This window comes from Rhinolophus hipposideros (assembly GCF_964194185.1).
Source record: "Rhinolophus hipposideros genome assembly, chromosome: 7".
In the NCBI taxonomy this organism is placed as follows: domain Eukaryota; kingdom Metazoa; phylum Chordata; class Mammalia; order Chiroptera; family Rhinolophidae; genus Rhinolophus; species Rhinolophus hipposideros.
In genome coordinates, this window is record NC_138053.1 from 1,401,521 (window position 1) to 1,418,609 (window position 17,089).

The 17,089-nt window shown below is 43.4% G+C and overlaps 2 protein-coding genes across 10 annotated transcripts in view; one reads left to right on the forward strand and one right to left on the reverse strand.

Moving 5' to 3' along the window:
• Positions 1-5,794: 5,794 nt before the first annotated feature.
• SBDS (SBDS ribosome maturation factor) lies at positions 5,795-11,725 on the reverse strand. Its single transcript, XM_081053079.1, has 5 exons — positions 10,779-11,725; positions 9,992-10,121; positions 9,148-9,348; positions 7,561-7,725; positions 5,795-6,585 (listed from the first exon to the last, which is right to left on the reverse strand). The coding sequence occupies exons 1-5, from the start codon at positions 10,904-10,906 to the stop codon at positions 6,457-6,459; spliced, it is 753 nt and encodes a 250-aa protein (XP_080909205.1). The 5' UTR covers positions 10,907-11,725; the 3' UTR covers positions 5,795-6,456.
• The window catches only part of LOC308499520 (S-adenosyl-L-methionine-dependent tRNA 4-demethylwyosine synthase TYW1-like), a 193,637-nt gene continuing 188,178 nt past the window's right edge, over positions 11,631-17,089 (forward strand). For 5 of the 9 annotated variants that reach the window (XM_081053065.1, XM_081053068.1, XM_081053066.1 and 2 more), the window contains exons 1-3: positions 11,631-11,936; positions 12,626-12,753; positions 13,390-13,542. In XM_081053065.1, coding sequence (XP_080909191.1) covers positions 11,933-11,936; positions 12,626-12,753; positions 13,390-13,542 — 285 coding nt within the window. In that variant the 5' untranslated portion in view covers positions 11,631-11,932. Of the gene's footprint in view, positions 11,937-12,625; positions 12,754-13,354; positions 13,543-17,089 lie in introns of all 9 variants that reach the window. The other 4 variants (XM_081053073.1, XM_081053071.1, XM_081053067.1 and 1 more) reach the window with 4 other exon arrangements.

A 17,089-nucleotide genomic window follows, 5' to 3' on the forward strand; every position in this document is an offset into this window, starting at 1 on the left:
ATTTTGCAAGCTGCCCTTTCACAGTGTTACCTGTTATCAGGGTGAGGGCTGGCCTCACCAAGCACGTGGGTCTTCTCCCTGAGAGCACGAAACCTCTTTCAGTATATTAGACCAACAAGGGCTCAAGGACCTGACCCACATACTGCCCAGAAGAGGTAAGTGATACAGGCCAGCAGACACATCTGAGTAGGTATGGAAGTGTGAGAATGCCCTTCTCCATTACGCACACCCTCCGTGTGCACCCGGCCTGACTTAGCAGGAGCAGACTCCGCGCTGGCTCTGCCATGAGCCCCTGCATGTGTTGGGCTTGCTTTGCCTGACACTGCATCCTCTACAGTTACTGGTAAAGGAAAGTTACGTGCACTAACGTGAATTCTTCCCTTTTCCAATGGGCAGAGACTCTGTAGACCTCCCCTCACTTCCCAGCAGGTGACAGGGTCGTAGAGGTCCGTCTTGGTATTCTGAGGGACAGGCCAGTGTTGAACGGGACACTTCCACAGGCCCCCGTTTTCTATCTGTGTCTCCTTTTGCTGCCTTCTCTCTAAGGGGCCGAACACTGTACCGCAGCACTTGCTGCCATCACCGCTGTCTCCTGGTGCTCAGACGGGTGGCGTCTCATCTCCTGCACAGTGTAGGAGTCCTGCAGAGCAAGAGCTCACATCTCTGCACAGTAACCCCGACACGCACCAAGTCCTTAGGTAAGGCAGACGTGGTGCTTTTAAATGGTGGAATTCTCCTAGTGGGCGCACTGTGCGTGGAGTTCCTCAGACGCAGACCAGCGAGCACAGAAAAGGCGGGAGGAATGCACAGACCCGGCACACGGGTCCAGCCAGGGGCATCATGGACTTACTTGCCATCTCGAATCCACTTTTCTCTGCCCACTTGTGAGAGCCCTTTCTTTTCACCTCTGAAGACCCCAGACTCCTTATACCACGCTGGTTGATGATGGGAGAACTACAGTGGTTTGACATTGCAAGACTATGTGGCAGGTCAGTGGTGCTATGTCCAAGGCAACGAAGGGGGTTGAATTTTGCCTTTGATAGTATTCAGCCCCTTTCCTGTCAACCCTGGCTCACTCAGTAATAGATATTTCTGGGGCTCCTCCGGTGCCATCCGTTTTGAGCTAGGAGCACAGCAGTGCTCAAAAATGCTTGCCCTCGTGGCACTTCTATTCAGGGAGACAGGCCATGAACACATAAATTATTTATGATCTGTTGACAGATAGTGACGAGATGAGGAGGGTTTACCAGGAGAGAGAACGATGGTGGTGATGGCTCAGTCGGGTACCTGCAGAAGGCATCTTAGAAGAGCTGCGACGTGAAGGCGCACACAGCAGGCGGTGTCCGGGACCGGTCATGGCACACAGGGAGGGCTGTGGCCCTGACTGCACTCGGCCCTGCGTAGTGCTGGCTGGAGGTGGCCATCCTGCAGGGACTTGTCTCCCCAGCTGAGGACAAGACTTCTCCAGACTGCGGTTACAGTGGCCCCATGGGTGGCCTGTGGAGGCTGTGTGGGGGACGCACCACTACCCGATCCAGGAAGGGGGTTCTCAGCACTGAGGCAGCTCAGCCCCTGCGAGCCCCACATCAACTCCTACAGGTCAGAACCCTGGGGGGCTCACCCTCTATGTCTCAGTCCTCATCTGTAAAACAGTGGGTGAGAATGCAGCTAGTTAATTAATACCAAGTGCTTAGAACAGTGGCACTCTAATGTTGAATTACAATGCAGTGGTGAGGGGAGGTGTCCGAGAGGCTAAAAGATCGTGCTGGTTCCCTTCTGTTGAATGAGAAGTAAGGCAGTCCCCTTCAACTTTAGTCTGTTAGCGGTGGTGTTTCCTCTGCCAAGGGGTCATGCTGTTCGCTGAGTGTATGAGAGCTGGTGCTTGAAAGAATGTGTACGGAACAAATTTCAGGAGATGGTAATTGCCCTCACTGCACATGATGTACACTGAGAGTTTAAAATTCTAGTCTCCTGTTAAACTGTTCTGTTGACCTCTAAATTGATTGCATGGTCAACTAATGGCAGGCAGCCTGCAATTTAAAAAAAAACTCAATAGATCATTCATCAGAACCCTTACAGCTGAGAGATTTCTAAGTCTAAGCTCCAGGATTCTTGCTATCAAGAGTTAGTTTTGTCATTTTGAGGAAGTTACAATATCTCCAGTTCTAGACATCTAGAGGCTAGACATCTTGAAATCACCTTCATTTTAAAGATGAAGGACCCTTTAATCTAAAAAAACCAAAAAACAAAAACCAGATACTCCTGGTTAAAACCTTTGTCTTTGAATGCATCCTCGGTTCGACAGTCCGTCATGCTCCTGCCCCTTCAGCGGCTTGGCTCTCAGATCACATCTTGGATCTGGAAATCCCTCTCAAAGGTGCCTGACTCTTGATCCTTCTGTCCCTCTTCTTCAACCGAACCTGGCATCTACCTTGCCCCACGTCCATGACCTCGTGACTGGTTCACATACCTCATCTATGTGATGAGAAGCTGGATAATCCATCTGCCTCTCCTTGGCCCAGGGTTTTCTGCTTGGGCACACGTGATGGACACTGTGGTGGTCTGCTACCTGGATGGGACCCTCCGTTTCTCTCTGATCCAGGGCACCCCTTCCAGGCTCCAGCTGTTTTCCTGCTCCAGCACTGCCCAGGGGCTGCTGCTGTGGGGCAGCACCAGTGGGCACACTGAAGAGCAGAATCAAGGTCACACTCATTGTCAGGGTCCCTTTGGCCTTCTCTAGCTTGGACTCAATCTTGTCAGTCCCACCATCCTCTTTTTATCAATTTTACTATTCTGAAAAGAGAGGTAACATCATCTACCAAGGCATAATTTTAAAAAATACAGGACTGACTAAAATACAAAGAACGAAGGGAAAGCAACATAATAAACCCGTGTATTTCAATAAGTAAAGGCCTGGGCATGGCTGCCTGGAAGTGGTGACGATGGGATTTGAGGCTTGGAGCAGCGGGAGGATTGCGGTGAGTGGGACAGCTCTACAAGCAGTGTGACAGGTGAGGTGTTGAATGGGCCACTTAGACTCCTGCCACAGCGCTACTGGAGGTGATGTTTTTGTTAAGTTTCCCAACTCTTCTTGCCTCAGTTTAGTTGTGTTCCTAGAAAATAGTGTTTGTGTAATAAATATTTGTGAAAAGGAACGTTAGGTTCTAGGCTCAAATGATAAAGATTTGCCACCTCTGTGAATGTTGGATAACACACTGGGAACCATATGAAATGTGACAAGTCTGTGGCTGTTTGGCATCTGCATCCACGGAGTGTCTCTCATTATTGTGATGACAAAAAACATCTACATTTCCAGTGTCCCCTAGGGGGGTGGCATCACCTTGTTGAAAACTGGGGCTTCAGCATAATCACCTCATGCATTCTGTCCCAGGTTGAAAGGTTCCAGATGCCTCAGTTTTGGCTTCCAAGCAACCCTGAGCACTTAGAGCAGCTGTCACAGATCCCAGCAGGCAGGTCCACGAGCCTGGGATCTGTGCCCTTCCTCTCCGGGTGGCCTGACTGGGCCACAGGTCAAAGTGTTGCTGGTGCTGGAGAGGTAGGGCTGTGCCCCTAGCACTGCAGGAGGAAGGGGACTGGTCCAGGAAGACCATCCTTGATTTGCTTCCTGCCCTAAAGATGTGCAGCATTTGGCATTTGTGGAAGCCCAGGTTCCACCCAGGCAGGTACTGGGGCTGGAGACAAGTGGTGCATTTCCCGTCCCCATCCCTTTTGCCACACACAGCCCCTCCACCCAGCCACCCTGATGCGCAGAATGCCATGGGAGCCAGAAAAGGGAGTAACTGATCTTCCCCAGTCATGTGTGTCTTTGCTATACCCAGTACAAAAATGAGAGCCTGCACCTCTGGGGTGTCAGCAATTCACCCACAAAGTTGCTGGCACAACAGAAACATGCTGTGTATTGGACGGGGTGGGTGGCCTGTGTTGGGTGCCTCATGAGGTAGGAGTGGTATGAGCTGGGAACAGGCCAAAAACACACGGTGGAAAACCAAGTTTGGCCACATGAGCACAGCAACTGAAGAATGGGCTGTGCAACTTTTCGGAAGAGTGATGGTAGAGATGTCGGCCTGGGTTGGACTCTGAAAAAGTGAGAGATGTCAACAACTTAAGCCAGGCTAGCAAAGCAAAGCAAATACTTAAGGTGGTCTGCCCAGAATCTGCAAGTATTGGCAACCAATGGATGAAGCAACAAGCTTGTGTGGGGGTGGTTTTTAGATGACCACCCTTCAGAACACATCTGTGTGTATCTTTCGCCTCAGCTCTGTAAGCTGGCAGCACGCATACTTTATTTAAAACAAATCATGGTGCTTTCCCCTTTGGCAACTAGTTCTAGTGACTAGTGACCAGGTTGGGGACAGATAGCAGCATATGGGGAAGCAGAGAGTGTAAGAGGTTAGGACGTTGGTTTAGGATTAAGAGCCAAAGTGTATGGGTTTAAAGCTCTGGCACTGCCACTTCTCTTTTGGGTAACCTTGGGCAAATTCCATTGATATTCTCTGCCTCCATCTGGGTGTGGGACAGCTCTTGGGGGTCACTTGGTGGACATAGAACCAGAGATGAACCCACAAGGCTTGTCTATTGTCCTATGCGTGCCCTCCCTACTTTGGTTCCTAAAAAATTAAAGGTTAATGGTACAGTTTTAGCAGTGGTCTGCTCCACTGTACAGATCAAACTGCATGAAAGATGCGATTTCTCGTATCTTCTCTAATGGGACACATAGAAGGCCTCCCTCATCTGCAGTCCATGAATCACCAATGATAAAGTGGGTGCCTTGGGTTGGGGGAGAGGAGTGATGTCAGAAGCTGCAGGGAGCAGCCTTCTGGTCCTGCAAATTGAGCCGTGAAGCTGCACACTTGACGGGAGCCCGAAGTGGAGAGTTTGGGACTTGCCAGCCCTGTGGCAGAGTCCTGGCTAGCACAGCAGCCTGGGTACTGACATGGAATCCCAACAAAAGAGTACCGCAGAGACCAGCAAAATTTCATCACACCTTTAGTGGTAATGAATTGTAGTGGATGTAAATTTGCTTAGAATATGATGTACATGCCCTATTATATTACTCTATTATGTACCGAATACATTTACATAAAAATAGAAACATGAAAGTTTCTACAAGTTTAAAATATCTTGGTAATCGTGATGGCATCATAGTATCATTAGCCAATTTCTCAAGCCACGTAAAGGGATATGGCGAGGTTCATCAACAGAATTTGTCCATTTACATTTCAAACCATGGTCTTGTTAATTTGGCATTACTTTATAGATGACTTATTGTCAGATCTGATTGAAGCATCATTGTATTTACCTCCTAATGGGACTGAAGAAGAACTAGTAGGGAAGGGACTGACTCTGCCATTATCTTGTCCTTTGCTTGTACTTTATTATTTCCAGTTAGTGATTTATTTGAAGGAATCTTTTTTTTTTTAACCCATTTGTCCATGTTGTGGGGGTTAGTTTAAAACTAGTTAAGTCCTGACTTCCCTTAATAGTGTCCACCCAGTGCAGTACCTCTTGATTGGCTGAAAGTGGATGACAGCATGAGGGTGCTCCCTCAAGGTGACTTGTATGTTGTCCATTTAAGTGTTAACACTACAATAATTAAATCCAATTGCATCTCAAATAATAGCAGCTAAGATGTATCAGGTGTCTATCAGAACAGGCCCTGTTCTAAGCACTGCTCAGACTGACTTATTTAATCCTGCTAACAGCTCTGCAACCCTACCAGGTAGGAGGCAGAGGAGGGAAAAAGGGAGTAGGAAAACAGTCTAGAAACACAAGCCATAGTTTAAAAAAAATAGAGTGGTTTTATTGGTTACATATAATTTCAGCTATATTAGTATATGTCAAACTTTAAGAATTAGAAATAAATGACTTTTTGTTTATCCGGAATAATGTAGTTTAGGCAGCATGTTCAGTGAAAATTATTTAAGTCCTGCACGGTCATCATATCTATTTTTCAGATAATCAGGAAGTCATCATCCAAACTGTATATTAGGCCATGATAGTTACACATTACATGCATTTAATTAAATGGAAATAAGACATTATGTTTTCTTTTTCAGCATATACTCCCTCTTTGTCATACAGACATATCCTCCCCAAATTAACATTATAATGTACAAAATTTAACTTTTTATCCACAAGAGCTGCCTCAAATAACTTTCACCTTAGAAAACTACAAAGGCATGAGACAGGAGCAAAATGCAACTCTGGACTTGTATATTGAATTTTTCATTTTTACCTGAAACACCAATTTGTAAGTAAAACTAAATTAACTCCACATTATAATACTCTTTAGGAAAATCTTTTGTGTACACGTTTAACACAAACATGGAAAACATCAAACAGTCTGAGCAAGTATTTGGCAGACCGCAGAAAGAACACAGGACTGCAAGAAATGAAAATGTTTTAGTGTTTTAAAGCTGAAGAGACTGATGAATGTCATTCCAATTTCTCATCTCCTTCTTCCACATCTTTCAAATTGAGTACTTCCAAAGAACCTTTGCCTTTTGTCTCCTTTTTTATTAGCTCATCAATTTCTCTGAAGCAGCCTGGGTCAATCAGACACACCTGAAACATGTAACACAGCTGTTTACCATACGAAGATGAGCAGTATAATAGAATGAACACAGCTTTAACCTTCCTCTAAGACAAACACAATACTTCCCAGCTATCACTACTATGTACTACAGTTCTCAGCACAATAGAGCAGACGATCGATGTACAGGGCAGCAGACAGGGTTCTAGTCTGGCCTCTGCCCTGAAGGATGCATTAGGTTCCTGTGAGAAAACATTAACTTCCTTGTGTACAGACTTATCCAGATTCCTCAGCTGTAAGACCAAGTGGTTGGATTAGAAGACTGTGATCCTTTTCATACAAAAACTTAGCATTAGATTTTATAGTTCAACGAAATCACCTCTTTTTATACACATCTGAGGGAAAGAAAGAGGCTTGAAGGCCTATATAGAAACCATGCATAAGTTGTAAAAAGATTTTAGACCTTCAAAGAGTGTTAGATGTGTTGTTTCATATCTAGAGTGGATGCTCAACAATCCTCTAGACCTCATTTATTTCTAAAGAAGATGCACAGCGTAGAGATAAATTTGCAGAAAGCTGAGTTTACACTATGTCTCCAGCTATGGGGTGAGGACTCAAAGTCACGATGTTTTTGCTGCTGCTTTAAAATGTCCTGTGGTACATGAGGCTGACCAACTTTTAGTCTAGTATTTCCAATTTCCTGATAATATAAGACTCCTGCAAAATATATTCTTTCATTTAAAATCTGGATAAGTCTTTAAACAAGGAGGTTAATGATCTGTCATATGACCAACATGATATTATCATGAATAATTTAACTAGAAAAAAAAATCCTAAGTGTGCTTAACTATAATTTAATTCTACTTGGATCTTAACATTTTTACCGAATTCTAGGTGAGATGTTTCTTACTGTTTATGCCTTCTAAATGTTTGTTACACATTTATGATTAGAGAATAAACTATTTTGGTAATATGTAGGTAAAGAAATAAGAATATTTTAATCTTACAATTTCTAATTGTTGACTGTAGTCCTCACTTTCTATAACCTTGATCAGTGGCTTGAGCTTTTCTTTCAGCTTTTTTCCTTCATTCACTGGAAGGATGAACCGAAGTCTCATGTGGGCACGCTCTATCTTCATTTTCTCTTTTAGCTGCTTTATCACTTCCAAAGCCTATCAAGACAAAATTGAAAATGTTTGCCATTTCTTTGCTGCTTTTCCTGCTTTATTTCATAAAGTATTCACAATGAATCAGTTTCCATCTAGCTAGATTAGGCAATGGTTTCTTAGATATGACACGAACATAAGCAACCCCATAAAAAAGTGAGTAACTTGGACTTCAAGATTAAAAACTTTTGTGCTTCAAAAAAAAAAACTACCAAGAAACTGAAAATGGGAAAAGCTAGCAAATTAGTAAAAGGGAAAATATTAGCAAATAGTACATTTGATAAGTTACTAGTATCCAGAATATATAAAGAACTCTTACAACTTAATAATGAAGAGACAAATATTGAATTAAAAAGTGGTGAAAGGATCTGAATAGTGATTTTCTCCAGAGACAAAGAGTCAGTAAGCACATGAAAATATGCTCAAATCATTAGTCATTAGGGAAATGCAAATTAAACCCAGAATGATAAACATACGATGGCTATAATAAAAAAGGCAGGCAATAACAAATATTGTGAGGATGTGGAGAAAATGGAACCCTTGAACACTGATTGTGGGAATGTAAAATGGTGCAGCTCTTTTGGAAAATGATTTGGCAGTTCCTCCAAAGGTTAAATATGGAGTTATGCTATGACCTAGCAATTCCGTTCTTGGGTATAGAGAAATGAAAATTTGTCCACACAAAAACTTGGAATGAATTTCATAGTAGCAGTCATTATTCACAATAGTTAAAAAGTGGAAACAACCCCAAATGTCCATCAACTGATGAATGAATAAAATGTGGTATTTCCATACAATGGGCTATTATTCAGTGATAAAAACATTAATATTTGCAAAAACAATACAAATAGCAAGAATGAAGTACTGATACATGTTATAACATGAATAAACCTTGAAAAGGCCACGTTATATGATTCCATTTATATGAAATGTCCAGAATAGACAAGTCCACAGAGACAGAAATTTATTGTTGCCAAGGGCTTGTGTAGGGGGTAAGGAGGAGAGACTGGTAATGGGTACAGGGTTTCTTTTTGGGGTAATGAAAATGTTCTCAAATTAGGTAGTAGGAAAGGATGCAAAACTTTATTAACATGCCAATGAAATGTATACTTTACATGGGTGACTTATGGTATGTGAATTATACGTAAAAATTTAAAAATCTAAAAAGCAGAATTACAATGACTTTAAAACTCCAAGTTTTATATTTAAAGGTTTGATCTGGATAAGAAGAGAGTCCTACGTATATGTTTTTTTAGTTAAGAAAACTTCCATTACTCCTCTCTATAATACATGTCCTTTCCCTCCCTTCTCCCCAAAATCTACCTATTTGCTTCCAAGTAGTATCATTTTATTATTATAGACCAATTATTTTAGTGATTTCTTCAGAGAAAACTTTCATACGTTTTTACATTAAAAACCACTACTAACCTGTTGTTTTGTGCTCTTGTTGGTTTTGACTGAATAGTGGATGTCCTTCATTGCTCTCTCGATAAGGATAACAGTGTATGGTCTCTTTGTTTCAGGGTTCACACATTTGTCGGCCACAATAGTTGCAATGTCCCTAAACATCTGCTCCAGCTGCGTGTGCCGTTCTTTATCTGATACTTGAACCTCTCCTTTAGTCAAAATCTAAAAATTCCCAACAAATTTAAGAAAGCAATGTCTTTATTACACACTATTTGTGAACTAACCACAAGAATAACTGAGGAGAAAATTGAATTTCATCCTTTGTAGCAACTGAAATGCAGGTAATGATTTGAACTTTGTCTGAAGAATGCACTGGATTATCTTGTGTTCTAAAATCTCACTTGTTTAGGATTAGAATGGGCGGGGGCAGAAGGGTCTAAATGATGAAATACTTGAAAAGAGATGAACTTTTCAGGTAATATTACATGAAAAATACACAAATGGACAAAATAAGGCAATTTAGTAGAAAACTTAATTTCTGGAGGCTTTGGCAAAAAATATCTACGTCCTAACTATGTATGGTGACAGATGGTTACTAGATTTATTGTGGTGATCATTTTGTAAGGTATATAAATGTTGAATCACTATGTTGCACAGCTGAAACTAACATAATATTGTATGTCAACTATACTTCAATTAAAAAAATTCTTGTCCTAAATTATGAAAAGTGATGTTGTGCAGATCAAGTTATGGTGTGGTAACCATTCACTCCAAAATAGGAGGACTTAAAAGTTTAACACATCTCTAAACACTTACACTACAAATGGATATTGGGGTCAGTTGTGCTGCAGCTGTTAAAACGCACCTGCTTACAGATTTCAGTCTGGTCATCTGTTCCAAATGCACTGATGAGATCTTCCTTCTTTGCAACCTGCCCTTTAGAAACATTTACGAACACCGAGTGGGTCTGTAGAACTTCATCAAGGTCTTTTTCCCTTGTGAGAACAGGAGAGAGTCCTAAGTGAATACACTTGAAACTTGGAAATCCATTCACGTTTAATACAAGATGGCAGCGATATGAACAGCGAGAAACAACAGCTACTGCTAAATGACCTCAGTGCCGCGGAAACATTTTCAAAAACGCAGAAGCACGTTTGTATTGGTCTCCACTCCCGGGAGAAGACGGTGGAGGGCGGACGGACGCAGCCCGGCGACGGGAGGCCGGTCTGGCGGCCGCCGCACAGCAGCGACCCCTGGAGGGCAGCAGCGAGCCCTGCGCACTCGGGGACACTACGCCGCCGACCCTGCGACGTCACAGGCGCTGTAACCACGGGGGCGTTTCTGGACAACTCGGCTTTTTGCCTTCATCACTATTCTGGGGAAAGGACCATACTCATGGCGGTTTCGTGGCTGTCGCCTTTGTGACAGCGTCAGAGCAAAGCAAAAGCAACCCCCAAACCAAAGGAAAAGGAACCCTGGTTTAGGTGCTAGGCTCGGGAAGGACAGCGGTTTGTCACGCGCACAGCACTAACAAGCTTTCAATGTGCTTCCTCGACAAGACCGCGGCTCGGTCCATTCACTCGACCGCGAGAGGCGGGCCGCCTCAGGGGCCGCCAACTCCGGCCAGGGCCCGGGGAAAGGGGGTCACTCACACGCCGCTCCGCCAGCCGACGACTTTGTTTTTGTAGCAGGCGATTTCGAAGCGCTTCCCGGCGCGCTTCATGCGCACGACAGCCACGTTGGTTAGGCGGATCTGGTTGGTCGGTGTGAAGATCGACATGTCTGCCGCTCACAGGTCCTGGATCCGGCGAGCCCACACAGACGCGCGTCGCCGGCCCGAGGGCCACCTGCGCCTTGCTGTAACGAAGCGGAGGCGCGCGGCACAGAAACGCCTGCAGACTGCGCGGCGCCGCGACTAACTCTGCTCGACCGGCCGCCACAACACACCCGGCTGACTTATTGCGCAGGCGTCAGGTGACACGAAGGGCGGACCAGGAAAAGCGAGGAACAACGCCTGCGCGTTGTGGCCTTTACGACAGCGTTCCGTGCCCGAGAGAGGCGGTCTACCTGACGTAATTTAATTTCGTTAATGAGCTAAAGAGCTCTGATTGGCTGGTGGAGCTGATGTTTGCAGACCGGGTGGAAACAGAGTCGGCGTTTCATAGTTCCGCAGGGTTGAGGTCCCCACCTATCTTAACCTTTCTGATGGAAAAATTTTAACATAGAGAACAGACAAAAAGGTGTAATGAACGCCCGTGTACCAATCAACCTGCTCCAAAAATTACTAACATTTTGCCATTCTTGTTTCATTCTCCTTCCCTCATTTTTTGTGGGGGAGTATTGTAAAGCAAATCATCCTAAGGTTTTGGCTTTAAATTCTTCAGTCTGTCCTAAAACACAGCCAGCGTGCTTAACATCATGTAACCGTCAGCCTATGATCAAATCTCCTCTACAGAGGGCCCTTTTACGTCGGCTGTTTCAGCGGATCCCACGGGCCGCAGACTGCATTCGGCCGGCGAGGGCCTCACCTGCTTTCAGGCCGCCTCTGCCCCTGTGCCCATCCTCCCCTCCGCCATTGCCGTTTCGCCCCGGCTTCTGTGCGGACCCGCCCTTCCTCCGAGGCGCCGGCGGAGGACGGCCGGGCGCGCTCCCGCTGCCCCGCCCCGAGCCCCGGGGGCTCCGCTCTGGGCCCGCCCCGGCCCCTGGGAGGCGACCCCCTGGAGCCTGCGTCTCGGGGTCCACAGCCGCGGCCGCGAGGCCCTCCTGACGCTCTCCGGGACCGAGGCCGGGCCGGGCTCTGAGGAGAATGGGTGAGGGCCCGGCGGGGAGATCCGCGGCGCGGCGCGGGGGGCGGGGGGCGGGGGGCGTGCGGGGGCGGGGGGCGGCTTCCTGAGACCCTCTCCGGGCGGGGGCCGCCCGTCCCTTCCGAGCCTCGAGGCTCTACCCTCCAGGGAGAGGCCGGGAAAACGGGTCCCCGGGGCCACCCACGTGCCCTGAGGCCCTGGCCGGGGCGGCAGCACCTGTGAGCCCCGTTGTAGGCTTCGCCTTTTGAAACTGGGCCCTGGGGTCAGTCTAAGGACCCTTTACAAGTCACCATTGGTCTTTAAAAATGAAATTAGGAAAAAGGGAATGCTTTAAGTAGGATTTTAAGCTTTCTTATGGAGCAAGCCTACCAAAGCAAAATTAACTCGTAATTACACATAAAGTGTTTTGACTGTGTTCCCTACTCTTCCAAATGCTATATCCAAATAAAGGTATATGTTTGTATGTAAATTGTATATATATGTATATATGTATACATACTATATATACTATACATACACATAATTTATCACATTACTACCCAGTGTATTCTTTTTATTAGAGTCGATTTTCTGTAGTTTTCTTAGCCTTAATGAATACAGAGGTTGGTTTTATTTTTTTATTCGTAAAATAAGAATGGACATCTTTGTATATGTAGCTTTAAATAAAATTCCATATCTGTGTGATTTACATTTAGCTCCTTCTTTGGATACGTGGGACTTCTCACCTTTACTATCATTATGGATAAACAGATTTTACATATATTTGGCCTTTGCCTTTGGCATTACCCTTTGGATTTGTCTCCAGATTGTCATCAGGAAGCAGGTAAGTGGAGTTATTTTTTATAGGAGAGTGTTAAGCTGTCAATTTAATATAGAATTTAGACTGCAGATTTTCTAAGGCTTTCAGAAAAAATCCAGGAAAGTTAAAAGGAACTTTAAACCACTTTTATGTTTGGTCTCTAGACATTTTTTTTTAATGCCTAAAAATTTTATTCTCAGTTTTTATAGGCTAAGTTACTATGGACTAAGTTGTTTACCGTTTCTTTGATGGGCTGTGGATGTCTCATTCTGAAGATACAGAAAGATTTTGTAATGAAAAATTAAACTTTGTAAAAAACTAATCTGTTAGGCACCTTCAAGGGGTAGTAGTTTTCTCTTTTCTTTCCACTAATTAAGGATCAGAAAATACGTTTCTGCTCTTATTCCACTCAAACACATTATGGATGAAAGTATGTATAATTTTTATCTTTGAGTACACACATTTTCATCATTTAATGGGAATCATTATGGTCTTAAGAAACGTGGGTTCTGCCTTTAAAGAACCTAATTATACCAAGGGGTTTGTATTTGAAGAGTACAACCAGGACGATTAAGGGAATAATAAAATGGGTTACTAGCTGTGCTAATTTTCATCCCTACTGAAGTTGAGGAAAGATTCAAACTTGATGGATTTGTGCAGTCGTTTATCTTCAAGGACCAGAACTCACAGGATAAATCTGTTCCAAAAGCAACTCTGGATTTGATGACAAATGGTTCCATCTCTCTTGAAAAGAAGGAAGTCTTTGTGTCTGGAGTGAAGATTTTCTATGGTTCCCAGACTGGTACAGCAAAGGTAAGAACGTTTTATAATACTTTTCTTTGGGTTTCCTGATCTTTTAAGAAAATCCCTGAAAAGTCGCCTTTAGCAGTGAACTGAATTGGTCTTGCAGTCTTCTTTTGTCTTCTTTTTTCTCTTTTTCATCCATTTTTCCTTTCTGGGATGGTGCGTGGGTTTTAACTCTTGTGCCCAATTCCAGCTGGTTGGTGGTGTCTGGTAGACCCTGTCATGAGAGTTTTTGTTGTGAACCTTGCTTCTATCTCCGCAGAATGGGGAGTGTTCCAAGTCCATTATTTATGCCCGTGGCTATAGAGGTAGGGGATAGTGAGAAGAGAATGGCAGCAGTAGTGTCCAGTATGGGCCCCGACTTTCAGAACTTCACACATCTATTAATGAAATGTTTTTTGATTTCTAATAGTGTTAAAAGTGTTAAGGATAGACATTGAATACTATTTAAAGTACAAGGTGTGATCAAACAATACGGTGATGTTTAAATAAAATATTATTACAGTAAAAGACACATTGCCATTACTCCCCCTCAAAATACTCCCCCTCGCTTTGAACACACTTATCCCATCGTTCTTGCCATTTTCTGAAGCAGTTCTGGAAGTCCTCTTTCGTGAGTGTCTTCAGTTGCCCTGTCATGGCTGTCTCGATGTCGTGAATCATTCTGACTGGAGAAGAGCCAGAAGTCACACAGTGCCAGATCTGGTGAATAAGGTGGATGAGGATGATAATGTTTTTATTTGACAGAAATTGCCATATACCAGAAGTGATGTGTGACATGGAGCACTGTCATGATGGAGGATGATTTACGGCACACTTTAAAACACACCTTCTCACAACCATAGCTCACACCCCACTGACTGCACTGAACAAGTTGAAATTTGTCACACACTGTTACTAAGGTTTGATGTGCGGCTTCCTGTATTGAAGATCCCTGTCTTTCCGTTGGATGGCACTTGGGAGCAGCATTCACCATATTTGTTGATCACAACGGAAAGGCACACATTGATTCTGGTACAGCAATTTCTGTCAAATAAAAACATTACGGTGTGTCCTCATCCACCTATTCACCGGATCTGGCCTCGTGTGACTTCTGGCTCTTCCCCAAATCAAAATCACCATGAAAGGTAAACATTTTGAATTGATTCAGGACATTGAGGCAGTACAACTAAAGACACTCATGAGAGAGGACTTCCAGAACTGCTTAGGAAAGTAGCAAGAATGATGGGATAAGTGTGTTCAAAGCGAGGGGGAGTACTTTGAGCGAGTTTAATGGCATTGTGTCTTTTTACTGTAATAATTTTTTTTTAAACATTCACTGTATTGTTTGATCACACCTCGTAGCTGAAAGATGCCTTCCATTCTTTAACTGTCTAGATGCTGCTGCTTCTTTGTTATGAAGGTCACAACTCTAGTGCTTCCTAGGAAAAGATTGTCAGGCTGTCATGAAAATGAATTTTAAAAATTCAACGTGTTATATTTTTGTATAGTACTGTACAAAAGAGGGTTCTGCTGCCCTCTTGTGAGTACTTTGTTGAATAATACTGTTTAGTTTTTCAGTACTACAGTGCAGGTATAGTACTTTTGCTCCACTTCATGGTTAAAGGTCACTTATTAAGTTCAACTTTAAGCAGCAGAGGCGGGAAACTGGAAGAAACATAAAAAAAGCATCTGAGCAGCTAAAACAAAGTCTTTTTATGTTACTTGTAAAGTATCTTCATAGCCTCTTTTATGAATGTTTTAAAATTTTTTTAAAGATCAAATTAATCCCTACAGGTGGTAACAAATCCAGTGGTTCAGAGGATTCATAATGAAAAGTCTCCAGAGAGCCTTTTGTACTTATTTCTGTTTTAGTTCCTCTGATGCTTATTTTGTTAACCTAGCGCTGTTTTTAGATTTATTAATGTTAGATAAAAGTTATTAATTCCTTATAGTATTCAGTTACCACAGACATGCCTCAGATCTCAGTGGGTTAATGTTGCCCACATCCTAGCTGGGAGGGATCCATGGCCCCTCTTCAAGCTGTGCACCTGGATTTCTTTGTTCTGCTTTCACATTTCATTGGTTCATATTTGGCTAGGTATTGACGACTAGGCCAAAAAAATTTTCCTTCCAACTTGGAAGGCTTCATGGTCTTTTAGGAGACAGTTTTGCTGACGAGAAGGCTGGTTTCCTCATTCCTTTGTCGATGACTTGATTGTCTTTCTTGTTTCTGGAATCTTTTAGAATCAGTTCTTCATCCTTATTATTCTTTTGTGAGATGTTGTCTTTTTTTAAGCCATTGTGCTAGACATTTGGGCTCTTTTGTTTTGAAGATTTGTGTGCATTAATTCTGCTAATATTTCATGGGTAAATTTTCCCCCCACCATTCTCTCAGTTCTTTCTTTCTGGGACTCCTGTTAGCTGGATATTGCAGCTTTTGGATGGTCTTCTTTGGCGCAAACCTTTCCTCTCATACTTTTTTGTAACTTTTTTCTTTCCATTCTGAGTTCTTGGATTTTAATTCCAAACTTTTTTCTGAATGTTTTCTGTCATCTATTATGTTTTTAATTACAAAAATGCCATTTTGATCCATTTTTATATAACACCTTGTTCATAATTTAAGAATGTATCTTAATGAGTTTCCTTTCTGTTTCCTTAGTTATCTCCTTTCTCAGTTTTTCTGCTGCCAATATTTCTGTTTTCTTGCTGCTTATTCTCATCATGTTCTTGGTGATCCATGGTTTTTGTTCATACTTAGGACAGGATGATGGGGTAGCTGGTGTGGCTTTTCCCTGTTACTGTGTGAACAGGTTTGTTTTCTCTGATTATAAATTCTCACCGATTCTCTTCGCAGGGTGGTCAAGGCATGCCGGGTGACCTATTGGCCCCACAGCTCCCTCTAACTACCACCTCATTGTTTTTATAATAAAACTCCTTGACAGTGTTGTCTGGGTTTGCTGTCTTCAATTTGTCTTCTCCTGTTTTTCTTCAACCAGTTCAGTTAGAGTTGCATGCACCCACATGCTCCCAGCGACTTCCATTTTGTCAATTCTGTCTTCGTTTTACGTGGCATCTTAGCTGCATGACCACTCCTTCTTGAAATACTGTCTTCAATCAGCTTTCAGGACATTGTTCTCTAGGTTCTCCTCCTACTTTGCTGAGTCTGATCTTCCTCAGTATCATTTGCTGATTTCTTCCCCATCTTCTCGATCTTTAAAGAGAAGTGTGTCCCGGTCCTTGAGACTGTCTTTCTCTGTCTGCACTCACTTACTCTCTAAGGGATCTTGTTATCTGGAGGTTTAAATTCTATCTCTTAGATAGAATTTGGCAAACTTTTTCTGTAAAGGGTTAAATTTTTTATTTTACATGTGTTTATTAGGTGTGTGGGTTTCGCGAGCCGTATGGTCTTTGTTGCAGCTACGCCACTCTGCTGATGCAGTGTGGAAGCAGCCGTAGACAGCATGTAACTAAATGTGCACGACTGTGTTCTAGGAACCTTTACTTTAGAAAGCAAAGAGGGGACCAGGTTTGGCCTGGAGCCCTAGTTTGCCGACCCCTATGTTGGATGATGGCC

Bases quoted from the DNA above. Each gene is read 5' to 3' on its own strand.
- SBDS (XM_081053079.1), bottom strand. From the start codon at position 10,906: ATGTCGATCTTCACACCGACCAACCAGATCCGCCTAACCAACGTGGCT. The intron at 9,349-9,991 runs GTGCGTTTTAAC...GGGAATTTTTAG, and splicing joins AGACTGAAATCTGTAAGCAG to ATTTTGACTAAAGGAGAGGT. The intron at 6,586-7,560 runs GTAAGATTAAAA...TACATGTTTCAG, and splicing joins ACAGTCAACAATTAGAAATT to GTGTGTCTGATTGACCCAGG.